Raw genomic sequence first — 14,149 nt, 5'->3', positions numbered from 1 at the left:
GCTTGCGTATGTTTTAAACAAATATACTCTACGGTAATTATTATTAGTCTTTATCCGAAGTTCGACGGAAATGTACGAGAAGATGCGATGAAAGAACGCTAACGGGAATAATGATACGGCAACAGCAACATCATGAGCCAAACCAGCCTCCAGTTGAATAAAGCCGGGCTCCAGACTGTTGGATTTTAGCATTTTAAAATAGATCATCCCTAAAAATTAAAATGGACTATTCCGACTCCAACGCTGGGCAAGTCCATTACACATATATAGAGTGATCAATTCAAATATCTGATGTCAGATAATGAGAATCAGTGCCAACGGAATATAATATCTGATTGTAACCCTGTTAAATTAACAAGTCTTCAGCTTAACATAAAGTTATTGAAGTTTTATTATATACGTATTGTATATAGGGTATCATTGAACGCATCTTCAAACGGAACAAAACTTTAACAATGATTATCTGGATCTTATTCGTGTGTGCAGAATTTGGCAGAATTTAAAACCCTTGTATATTAAAGTGGTGTAATAAGATATTTGAGAATTTCATCTGTAATTGTAGTAATTATAGCGCAAGATTTTAATTCACGATACAAATTGATACGGATTCATTTTTCATCAGTGAATGGGCGGATTTGATTAATACCATATTTGGGATAATGCTAGTATTTACGCAATTTTGTGTGTTTAAGATGCGGAAAGAATAAGCTTACTTGGTAGGTAATATGCATTTATATAGTTCATTTTCAAAAAGATGATAATATACTAAAGACTTCTTTTAAAACTTTCAGCTTTTGTTTACTATTTGTTCAATATTTTTTATTTTTCGAAAATTTGGACATAAAATCAGTTCGATTTTAAAAGCAAAATGGTAAATAAATAAATCAAATCGGTGTTTCACTTGTCATTTTTATAAATGGTTTTTGTTTTTAGAAAAAAAGAATAGCTTAATTGATAAATCAGTGGGAGACGAGAGCTTTTGTCGTCTGCGTCAATTTTCTAAACAAATATTTAAGCTATATTATTTATAATGTAAGCAGTATCGGTAGCAGCTCTTAAACAGGATGGGAATAAAATTTAAAGGAACGCTTAATATCGTCTGCTTTTGCACGAGACTTTTGTATCTGATTCTATATTTAGACTATTTTACAATGGGCCCGTGTTTAAGAGACGATATTTTGTACTTCCCTTAATTTATAAACATTTTAATGTGAAGTTTCTGACTAACATTAATTTGTTTCATAGATTTTAAATCTCGAATCTTTTGAAAATGCGACTGAAGAAAGTGAGCGACTATCTCGTGCAGTTGTTCGAAGCGCCACCTGGCGAGAGGTCGGACAGATCAATCAACGCCATCTTGCCAATTCTGACCATGAAAACAACATGTTTCCGCTCAATTGACAAAGGTATATGTTTTATCCTTTTAATAAATTTATCGCTTTTTCATCAATAATAACATCATCGTTAGATATCTTATAAAAATATAACAAATCAAACTAACCTTTGCATCACGTGATGTTCCAATAGAAATCGTTATCGGACACAGCCTTATCAATTTTGCCTCTTTTACGTTTCCAGAGTCCAAACATTCTATATCAAATGCAAAAAGATCCTTTTATAGCCTCGTTTTCTTTTTCAGAGCCTTAAATAACTATGTTAAATGCATATCGTACAATCGTACTTTATCTAGCCTCGTTTTCATTTTCAGGATAAAAAAATCCTATAAATCCTTATTGTAATTTAGATTACAAAGTTCTGTCAAAATATCAAAACAGCGAAATAAAGAGGTCATTATATATTGTCGAGAACAATCCTGATTCAGTTGGACTCGTAGACAGCTACAAAATCTTTATCAGACTCGGCTAGGGCCTCGTCCAATATGACATAAGTGTACTCGTCCAATATAATTCAGTATTGTACTCAACTATGTTATAATAACCTCATGACATCGCTCATGTGTAGTTGGGTAACTCTATGAATTTGAAATATATATTTATGCCATTAGAATTTAACGAAATTACTACACTTACAGTTCAGTTAAATATCTAATTTATATAACAGAACATATGTACTTTAATTACTCTGGTAATTTTCCTTCTGCTTTGTCCTTCACTGTCACTATCACTGCTACCTTTTTTCCATGTCTGTTTTCTTCCTATATAAAAAATTATTCGATTACTTACACTAACAGTAAATCCAGCACAAAATGATTTCAAAAGAATCTTATCTTTAAATATATACAAACTCATTTTTAGGGAGCGACAAAAACACAACTATTTATCATGTCACATAATTATATAAATCATAAGTTCCTTAAGCCACGTTAAACTGCTCTTTCAGATGTCGTAGCGTTCATCTTACAAAGAGCAAAGCTTGAGAAACACGCGGAAGATGACGTCATTGTCAAACAAGGAGAAGTTGGAGATACGTAAGTTTTCTCTCTAATTTTGAATAAAATTATTACACTTATTGTTATCATTTTCTCCAAATCATACCTATATAAATAAGTCCACTGAATCGTAAGACATTAATTCGTTACATGAAAACTATCCACCCTGTTACGTATAAAGCAGTTGTAGAGCTCTACCAAGACACATTAACAATGGCTTTTAAAGTTTCTTCACTTTTACGAATCTTTTGTTAACGCTAGTGTATTTAGTATATAAACCTTTTAAATATGTGCTCGTAAACCATACAGAAACAATGGCTTTAATATTTACTCATATGTTGCACATGTAAATGGGTTTAATAAAGTACTGTTTTATTTCACATTTAGATGAACTACATTTTTTTTTCTTTTTTCATTCTTGAAAAAAAACTAGATTTACTGCTTAATATTTTGAGCATTTAGAATTTGATAACCAGTCTATATAGTTTACAGTTTGACGATTGTGATTTCAAACTTTAAATTCATATGTATTTAAATGATAACTCATAAATAACTCATAAGTGAGGCCATGTAAGAAGCAAAACAATGCTAATGCAGTGAAAAACCTTGCTTTGGTTTACTTGTTGTTTTAAAGGAACATTGAGAGAAACGAGTTGCTTAAAACCACAAGCCAACTGATCCACGCCCGAAAACATGAAAATGCCTAGCACTGATTTATAAATGATTTTAGTTAGAAATCACGGTGTATCTGCTGCATATTAAATTATTGTAGGAAACTTCTTTAATCCTCGTGTCCGTTTTATTTTTTCATTTTTCCATTCACCAACAATACATCTTTTACCAATAGATTTTACATCATCTTGAAAGGATCTGTGTCTATTTACCTTGATGTCAAACAAGATGGTAAAGGAATTATTTCTGAAGACAATCCGTCATTTCCGTTTCCGCCTCCACGGCGCATGTCCATGGTCACAGAACCGGATGTTGACTCTGATGATAGACATGGTAAATCTACGAGTGGCAGGTCTCGTAGAGAGGTATTTTATAGTCAGTTTGTTAGGTAGAATGAGCTGAAATCTTACAGAGTTCAATATTGTTTTGATATTAAAGGGTTGGTGTGTGACTTTAATGGCGCCCAATCGTGCGTCTCCCGTCTAAACAAAAATGTATTGATACACTGTTATGGAACATTCAAAGCAATTTTATACTTCTACTCTTTTGGTTTACTTTTAGCAAAAGCATTACACTGTTGTTTGGATGTTGTACTTCTGTTAGTGCTGGTTATCAACATACACCTCTATAATTAACACTAATCAAGGAACAAAATGTATTAAATCTTAATCGGGAACCAAGTGAATTCGATATTTAAAATTCTGACAGACTGATGATTTTATTTCAGTTTCTATTATGAGCATAATGCTAATTAAGACTGTGCAAAAATTGCGTGGTTCTCAGCAAACGTGAAGTACCAAAAATTACATTAAGTAACCTTGGTATTGTTTTTCAGTCAATTCACGCAAATCTTGGGCGACCAGATTCAAAAACGATGCGCCCAACATCAAGGACAACTCGTCCGACATCAAAGAACACTCGTCGTAACTCAAGAAGACAGAGCATGTTTGTTAAGGACAAGAAAGATGAGAAAAAGTCCAGGAAGAAGTTTGGACAGTGTGTCAATACGCTTGGTGCGTAATACATTCAATCAATATTACATTACAAAAATACACTTTGATTACTAATATATACTCGTAGGTCATTACACTTAGTTTACATAATGTGTTGGTCATTGCGAATGGGTAATAACTTGGTGATTGCAGTTGGTTAATAACATTATAGTTTGTTTATAAGCGTGTGTACCATTACATTATGGTTATGACCAGGTGCAATGCGTTTACTGAGACGAAGACGAATGTTTGATTACAATTTACTTACTAAGATATAGTTCATTACACATTGTCTTATACTATATTTGTAATTACACTTAGTTTACTCTTGTATTGGCCATTACACTTTGTTCTTTTTTCACTTTCTTGTATTTACAATGTTGAAATATTGTTCTTCTAAAAAATAAGGATCGTATGCCGTTCATTTTGAGGAAGTGGCTAGTTGTTGAAACGAGAAGACGATCATTTGTTTTAAGCGATATCTTAAAATTTTCTCAAAGGTATTCGTGCTGAAGAATAGTGACTTTCATTTCAATCAGCTGGATTTTCATTTATATTGAATCGGTATACTCCAGGTCAGTACCAAGCATTCGGGGAGTTGGCCCTGATTTACCCAAACAGACAGCGGAATGCTTCGGCTATTGCTGAAGAAGCCACGGAAGTTCTGGTCATATCGTATGAAATCTTTGAGAAAACGTTACAGGTACGTGAAACGTGAATTTCGTGCAGAAATGACTATCTCGTTTTGTTTTGGAAACATTGTTTCTACTACATTTCTATGTAGGGCAATGCTCTTTTGCCCTGTGCAGATTGCGCATGCGCGAGAAAACACTACATCCGGTCAATTTTTTATAGCAACGGACCGCGTCGTAAAAAGGTCTATAAGCATGTCAATATATTAAAGGAACTCCACTGAGGTCTGAAAAAAAAAATTCTTACAAAGGCCAGCTTGGTCACTTAAAACAGAGTGATATGCAAGATATACTTAAGAAAGATACTCTGAAATAAATCCAATATCGTATTTTTTTAGCTATTCAGTGAAAAGATTTGCAATACTCATAAGTTTTTGCGTTATTTTTCACGATAAGAATAATTATCCTGGAAAAACGGAGTGAGTGAATGATCTGAAATTTTGCACTGAACATTTATATCTTGAAAAATTATTTCCAGTGAGGTCATCTGAAAAAAATCCGACATGGAGTCCCTTTAAAATTCCATATCAAACAATTAATTGGTACATTTGCTGTATTTATATAATACAATTTTATAAATATCATTATTGTTAAGGTGCACAATATATGTGCGTTCTTTTGTTATGAAAATGTTCGCGATAATAGCATGCCAAAAGTTGTTCTGATATAACAGAAACATGCTTCTAAGAGACCTTTAATTGGCGATAACATTATTGCAATAGATAAATCATATAGAAGTTATGAACCTCCCTGTCACGCGATAATTTAAACAAGGTTTATGACAAAGGAATAACTAATTCTGCCATTGATATCGATTCTTTTATTCATTTGTAAAGTTTATTATCATGATAGATTCAATTTTGAATAATTTAACGAGTTTGTAATATAGATTGACTCCGCAATTGTCTTTGGTGATTGTCGCCGTTCGTTCCTGGCGACATATAAATTACCAATACATTGTATTTACCCCGCCGGCCTTAAGCCAATCAGAATCGAGATTTTAATACCACGTGATAACAAAAAGGCCCTATATCCCACTGGGGATGAAGTGAGTTGATATAATGGACAACAAAAAGAAACCCACAAAGTGCGCCTTCGGAGCCATGTTTTTGCCAGAATACCTATTAATACCATTGAAATATTATTTCGCGCGAAGCTCGGAACCAGTCTTAGGCTCCTGCGGGGTAAACAATATTCGGAATATTTCTCTTATAAGAAAAACAACATTTGCTCTATATTGTTTAGGATGCAGTCTGTTTCACTAACAAAATGTTTTGTCGAATACCCGGCTGAACGGCAATTTTTTGCTAACTCTTGTATTTCACCTTTTTCACCAGTATAATAAACCGTTAACTCTTTCAACCTTAAGTCAGACCGGACCAGTTCAGTTGTTTCCTTAATTCTAATATCAATCTGAAAAGTTCTTTAAGCAATAAGTATAAACGAAACAAAAATAATAAAGTAGCTAGGAGTGACAGTCATTTAGGAAAATATTGCCCGAATATTCTACACATCACCTCGGATATACCTTTCACTGGGTCTTTTATCTTATGCATAAACATATCTGAGAACGTCTTACCGTTTTAAGAGATATTTGAAAAGACGCGTTTTAAGATATTATCGAAAAGACAAGTTGAGTTTTAAAGAAAATACAAGTAGCAAAAACATTTACATTGTACCAATATACTGACAATTAATTATAAATTAGTTTTCAAAATAAAAAAAGTAGTGCAGTTTCGACATTAATCTTTAGTTTCCACGAGACTTAAGTGCGTAGGTAGACAATTACAGAAAGTAGTACAGTTTTTTTTGTAACAATTTATTTTAGGATACTCAATATCCATATATAAACAAAGCTGTTTCGAAAACAAAACTACCGGTATATCGAATTTAATTTAAAAAATGAAGCAATTTGTTTGTTTTGATTACACATTATCTCAAAGATCGGGAACAAATACTTCACAGACAAGAATCATGTTTATAAATATTATGTTTAAAAGGTTTATTTGTCCATTCATTGAAAAGCTACAGTGTGATTTACAACATTTAACTTGAAACAATTATCTCGTTGTCCTATCACTTCATTATATAATGCGCCCACTCTCAACAAGAATGATTTACAATTACAATATACTTAAAATTGAATACCGATTACGAGCTCAATGTCATTCCGAGTCAATCGGCCCAATCTTCTCGGCCCTTTCCGTCAAACTTCGGAATAGTGCATTAATGTCCGCCAACATTACTTCCAAGGTCGAACATGATTGTTATTATTTGGCAATAAAGACATGAGACATTTGAAAATTCAAATACAATATTCATAAAAATGATGAAATTAAAAAAAAAATGCTAGAAATGAATAACACACAGGTTATCAACTCATGTTTCCGAGATTCGAACCTTGCAACTATAGGTGATAAAAATTCGGTCGTCCTAGCCTCTAGGCCATCAAACAGTATTTATCGATTAAAGTATCGAGATCAGTACTATTATTAAAATCCTAAGCGTTAATCAAAATAAGTAAATTAGGGATATTAACGAAAAACCTCTAGAAAATTAATGAGTCTCAGCTCAATATTGCCAAACAATAACAATTGAAATGTTATTGATAATCATCCTTTTCTTCATCCTTCAACAGGAAGCGCTCGAACAAGACCTTGATGAAAAGCGATTGTTCATACAGACACACCCTTTCTTCTCAAAATGGAACATTCCCCAACAACGCCAGCTTCAGTGGTCACTTGTCCGCAGTGAACATAGAATTGGCGATCACGTGATCAAACAAGGAGATAATGTGAATGGGCTTACATTTCTAGTGAGGTACGTTTACAAAGATTACAACTTTTCAATAAATCATTCAATAATTATAATTACACATTTCAACATACCTGGACAGTCTGAAGAAGTGCAATCAACTATATTGAGGGTATTAAATGAAAGTGGATTCAATACTTAATTTATTGAACGAACTGTATAAAATTAAATTATCCGAGCATCATTTATCACAAACCCGTGCCGATTTTGCGACTCCGTAAAAAAAGCATTGCACGGCCGTGCATTTATTTTGAAGTGACGTCATTTGCGTTACATAAACAAAGGGTAAAAACACGCTAAATATTAGCGTTATACAATACTCAGTAGGCGCGTCAATGAAAAATGTTTCTTTATCACTTCAAACGGTCTTTATTTGATAGAATATTAAACTCGTGTTATTTCATTACTATATTTATTGAACTCGTTGAATAAAATAATATTACGCTCGCCAGAGGCTGACATAATATTATTTTATTCAACTCGTTCAATAAATTCAGTATTAAACGTACACTCATTCAATATCGTCTATTTTCGACGCCAATTTTATAGCAAACCTTATTGTTGTTAAAGATATATCAAACAAATAATATTACGTAGGACATTTGGTTAAAATAAAATAGTCTGCTAATTTATGCTTACGTCTTGTTTCATTTCTTCATTTCCTCAAGCGGAAGAGCAAAATTGGCAGCAGAACCAGCACGCCATAGAACGCTGTTCCCGGAACTATTTGTCAAGCCAAAGAAAGGTTTATTTGAGAAGGAAGAAATGACAAATGAAGCGGCCATCCGCGAGGATTCGTCTTTATCGGAAATGGCGTAAGATTCATTGGCTCAGCTTTTTAACACCATATCATGCAATAACAATATAGTATAAATGTGTATGCTGCGCTCAGTGATTGCAATTGCAACAGATCATAACCGTACAGTAGTAATAAATTTATAAATTTATAAAAAAAACGTATTTGTTATTAATATGTCTGCCAACGAGTAAAATACTAGACTCTTTGTCATATAGATAGCTAGCTCTTTTATCCGCTTATGTTCATTTTCAATTTCTCAACGACGGAGATAGTCATTTATTTTCATCGCTCATCAATTGCTTTCATTCGTTAATTTTCAGAGATGGTATTCGCTTGAACAAGAGCAGAAAACATATACTAGCAGGGATGGATCCATTAACATACATACGCAGAACCGATGGGTACGCAGCCGCTGAGAAAGTTATGTTCGACAAATTTGTCGACCTCTGTAACGTTGAAGAAGGCGAAGTCATTAGCGACTTTGAACTTTTGCTGGGACTCGAAAAGAATATTTTCAGCGTTATTTGCACGAGCGCTTGTACCTTTTTTCACCTTGAAGCTAAGATCTTTGACCGTTTGATTTACAAGAAAAACCCACATACTCTGAGTATGATGAAATTTTTAGCAGAAACAAAGCTGTCGAGAAGACTTTCTTCTAAACAAGGTCACCGGATGCCCATCCTCTCCCCTCTTTTGTTTCAAATCCTTGACATTAGGGTTGTTGATCCAAATGAAGAAAAGGGGGACCCAGGAAGCAAACCATTTCCTAGTGTAGTTAAGTCTTCGACGCTTCCAAAACCGCCACCGATTCCAAAAGTGGAACGATCTAAAACCGTGCTGATTGATTGGTTCGTACACGGGAAAACCCCTTTACTTCAGCCAATCAACAAAGACGCGATATTATACCGCGATATGATCCAAAAGCGAGCGAAATTTAGAGAAATGGAGCGAGAAAGAGGACCGAAGGAGTCCAAAGAAGTGAAATCACTCGGAAGGAGAATAAAAGACTCGTACTGGTTTAATTTAAAGGAAAAAAGACGGGCTGTAAATACCATGAAACGCTTACAGCTGCAAAATTCGGAGATGACACCAGTGTCTCGATGGAAATAGATTTTGGCGAAATTCGTGAATGATAAATAAGCAAACATTGTGCTATAATTATGTTGTTACCGTTACTGTTGTATTTATATAAAGTTCTTTTTATCTTGTTACAAGTCAGTCATATTTTAATGCAAGAAATTGATATACATGTACTTACAAATAAAATACAAAAAGACATTTTATACTAACAGTTGTTTCACAAAGCCACTGACAGTTATGAATCAAAGCAAAACAAGAAATTGCTAAATTACGGCTAAATGAAAAGCATGAAACTTCTTTTGAACGAGAAAAGTAATATATTGAATAAAAAAACCCACTATTATGAACGTATTTTTCAGATAAACCTGTTTTGTTGAAATAAAATATTTTTAACATTTTAGGCTGTTATTATTAAGTAACAATTAACCTCTATAAGTTATGATTTTTCGTAACAGCCATGGAACAATTTGTTTTAATACTTTTCATATTTCACTTTATATATTGTAAAAGAGTACGGTCTCCTGCTATTAAAACTAAGAATTACATAAAGTCACTTCGGCGTTTTCATATTTCTACGAAAGCATTTTATTAATACTCCACTTAATGATTAATTTTTAATTGAAAGATTTCGAGAAAAATCATGGTTTTCGCATTATTTATTGAGGATGACACGTTTACTCACATGAAAACAAGAAAATTATGAAATATATGCGTTTTTCATGAAACTTAGTTCATTATATCATAAAACGAAAAATTGCAAAACAGTACTTTGAAGTTTTAACTGCCGCTACCTACTGTGAGCTTCATTTGAACAGTTCCATAAAATAATAAAATATCCCAAATTGTTATTTAATCAATAATATTATATTTCGTAAGACAAGATAAAACTTCTTATGAAACCTAGTGTCATACTTTTTTAAGAGCAGTGCCCTTGGGTTCTACAGTACTTAATGTTAAAACATTTGCGGGTGGCAGTGATCTTGTAGAAGAGGTGTCTTAATTTTCAACCATAATAATAGTCTTAACTTGTACAAAGGTAAGTCGAATGAATTATCTATACATTTAACTCTCTTGCACACAAATAACCTATCCTGGCATTTGTAAATTTTGTCACCGAGACTAAAGGTATGTATATTATCTTGGAGGAAGAAAAAGCTAACAAGCAGAAATGTACCAGTACGTGCAGACCCGCTGTCGATGTCCTGACTGAAACCGAGGAGAGTGGGCAGAGACTTTGAGGAAGGGCACAAGGTTGCGTGAGCCCCTTGTACGGTTAGGCGGCTTGAACGGCGGATGGCTACCTCCTCATTTTCATCTTGTCTCAGGTTACGGTACATTTAGATTCTCATTGGCATTACATTGTCTTACTTTTTGCACAAATTTAATTTCATGGTCATTGCATGAATTTAAATTTTCACCACATTGTGCTTCAAAATTAACCCTTTTAGTGCATGACTGGAGGGCATTTCTGGTGCCCGTGTACACTCGCACAGTGCTATCGGTATTATATTATAAGTATCTGACTTGTAGAAAAAGCTAGGCATGATAACCTTATAAAACTATCCAAGGTCATTTGCAACTTCTCCAGATCCTTTCCGAGGCGTGCACATCGCGTCAAGGTCAAGTTCCAGAGATGATTGGTTGACCTGTCGCGACTTACTCGGGAGGTTGTTTTAACAACAGCCGATTTTTTGTTGCCGTCAACAAATGTGATGTCTTGGTAGAACTGTCATACCCCCACCGACCACCAACAAACGAAGAATTGGTCAATAAGATTCAGCATGAAAAGACGTCCCCGAAGGGACCTCTACAGTGAAGCGGCATGGACGCTGATGAATCTCGGACAGATGGTATATTCCGGCGTCGAGCATAAATAAACTTACATAGCCACATAGACTTAGTAAATTGTATATTTAAAATGAGTACATTATAACCATGAACATAAGATAAAAGCAAATAATTTGTTTTAAATATCAGCTTATTAAATTTCAATCTGAAAGATTACTTTTATTCGCAGATATAGGAGCTAAACCCCCGTAGAACCACAAAACTTTTATATAATGAAATGAACTTGAAATTACACATTTATTTTCAGATGTTTCAGAAGAACTACGTACAAAACTTTCAAGACCATATAGGTTGTCGTATTGTTATTTCACGTGAACTGGCTGCTGTGAATCAAATAATTTCGTTGTTGCTGTTGTAATTGTTGATTTTATTGTCTTCATTATACGATAGCCATCGTGGTCACTGCAAAAGCCAAGTTATTTAAGAAGCCTTTAATTCGTTCCATCCTGTGTAAAAAAATGTATATATAAAACATATAAAATATATTTAGGGTTTGTTTTTTTTTTTTTTTTTTTTTTTGGGGGGGGGGGGGTGTTTTCTTTTGTTTGTTGTTTCTTGGATTTTGTTTTGTTTACTGAATGTTTTTCAGCATTTTGAGAATGGTAGTGAAACTATTTAGTATGGAAAATTGCGTCGTATTAACCATGTGTATGTATAAATAATAATAATGCCTTCAGTGTTGCATGGTCCACCATGTGTGGTCCATGGTCCATTCTAAACGAGCCTGGCTATGTCGATACGTCTGCAAGTTCTTCTCGACCGCAAATTACCTTCATGCAGCCTTAGATACGTACCGTCTGCGTGGAAAAACGCAGCAGCATTAACAAGATCATTTCGAAGAGAAGTTCCTGTCGAAAACCTTGTACGACGTTCCTGAACCGATCCTGAGCTGGTGTTGTGACCCTTTGCCGACCTCCAGCATGGCTCCTGGCGGGTGTACCATGTAGCCGGTATCTCTCCCAGGCTCTGGTGATGAAGGTATGATGTATACCAAGCGCCGCACCTAGCCTTGCGGATGATGGCCACCTGCTGCACCATCCCTACACCCTACATAATTCTGCTTCTCTCAAATGCCGCCTAATGTTAGCATTCGCAATTTTGGAAGTGACAGATGTAAGATATGTAAGCCACTGAATGACAATAAGCCGGTAATATCGCCGTATAACAAAAGACATGTGATTGTACACCCCCATCAAAAACATGAAAATATTGGGGTGCATGCTTTCCATGCTACCTTGACGAGTAGAAACGGATTAGTCAACACGGATTTATGTCAGCACGGGGGAGGAAGTGTTACACGAAGGATGGAGTTCTTATGATAACTTGTTTGGAGTTCTTATGATAACTGTCACGGAGTTCCTGGAAAACGTTACGGATTTCTGTGGAAAACTTTTCTATATACTTGGAGAACTCGCGTAAAAAATGGTTATTTTTAACTTTAAATGGGGAGTTTGAGGTGCTAAATTTAACTTTGATAATTAAGCTTGCCCCACATATTGTATTTTGTTTCAGAAAAAATCTTTTAGTCCATATTTTGTCGCCTTTTTAAAAAAAAATCTGGTAGTTTTGAGAAAAATTACCAAATTACTTGCTAATTCGTACATATTGACCTTTTCATTTGTGATCTTCTTCGTTGCTATACATAATCACCTAATTATTATGGAGAGTTGCAAACATAAAGCCAATGCTAATAAATTTATACCCGATTTTTCAAATGTTACGGAGTTCTTGCGATAACTCAAAATATGTCCTGGAGTTCTTATGATAACTTTTGTTACTGCCAGTGTGTTTGTGCTTAATCACGGCACGTTTAAGCGTATTTTATTAGTCAATAAGTGTGTAAATCATTATTAAGCATAGTCCGCTTATCATTTGCACAAAAATTTGGTTATATAACGTTCGTTTTGATCGTGTCCTTCAGTTCAAGAGATATTTTCTTACCTCCGTTTCTTGTGTTTTTTGTGTTTGTTTTGATCTTTTTGTGTGTGTGGTTTTTTTTAAATTTTATTGGAATGACTGTAAACATACTTGATGTAGAGCATTTACTTACAGGATAAAAATACGCTTTGAATCATGATTCCGTCATATATACATTATTCCTGGCAGTTTTAGAGAACATTACGTAACTATGCTATCGGTGTGCATGTAAATGGTTTTCAGCAAAATAGGAGGTAGTATGCACTACCTTTATCTAAATTTAATGAGGTGGGTGTCGTTTTTATGTATTCAACGGGTATTTCAATTTCTAAAATGTATCAGTTTTTGTCATAGAAACGTATAAAGTTCTATGACAATGGTATGACGATAGAAAGTAAGTCTGCAATAAGATGTGAGTCACCGTAAGGTTCATGCCGTTTATCGACCTTGTTCCTTTCTCTATTAAATCCAATGTAGCATCACGTGACGTACAGCAATCTCCATATTTCGGAAAATTACTGCATAAATTTTTCATATCAAAGATGGAGTCCTAGTTGTGGAAATTTTGCAACAACTTTTGCTGTAATTGATTACAAAAATATATTGTCGAACTTCTTTCGCTCGAACCCGTAGGGCACGTGCAAATTTGTCGAAGAGATTGGTAGTAAACGGTTGATTTTTTATGCATAAAAAGATCATACATTTCGGGTGCATGGGTGTGAAGGGTATCCCGGTTATATACGATACATGGTATATTATGATACAATTTACTTAGCCGCTTCTTGAGGGAAGCCCAACTACTTATTGTCTGCTTTAGAAAGGCGGTTGCTTAAAACATGTAACTGAGAAAAAAGTGTAAGTTTTAAACAATTTTTCCTTGGCGGTTTAAGCCATGTTACTGCTGATTCAGGTTTTCCTGAAGATTTCTGTTTCTTTGTTTGTTTCA

General features: G+C 34.3%; 1 protein-coding gene across 1 annotated transcript; it reads left to right on the top strand.

Annotated features, from left to right (window-relative positions):
• Positions 1–219: 219 nt before the first annotated feature.
• On the top strand, positions 220–10,028 carry LOC132721352 (uncharacterized). Its single transcript, XM_060705641.1, has 9 exons — positions 220–716; positions 1,246–1,406; positions 2,341–2,428; positions 3,237–3,426; positions 3,897–4,074; positions 4,629–4,756; positions 7,384–7,565; positions 8,228–8,374; positions 8,679–10,028. The coding sequence occupies exons 2-9, from the start codon at positions 1,271–1,273 to the stop codon at positions 9,466–9,468; spliced, it is 1,839 nt and encodes a 612-aa protein (XP_060561624.1). The 5' UTR covers positions 220–716; positions 1,246–1,270; the 3' UTR covers positions 9,469–10,028.
• Positions 10,029–14,149: the final 4,121 nt, after the last annotated feature.

This window comes from Ruditapes philippinarum, unplaced genomic scaffold (assembly GCF_026571515.1).
Source record: "Ruditapes philippinarum isolate M1 unplaced genomic scaffold, ASM2657151v2 ctg1229_1_1_1_1, whole genome shotgun sequence".
Lineage (NCBI taxonomy): Eukaryota > Metazoa > Mollusca > Bivalvia > Venerida > Veneridae > Ruditapes > Ruditapes philippinarum.
Note: the sequence above shows the minus strand (reverse complement) of the source record. Positions and strands in the feature narration are given on the sequence as shown.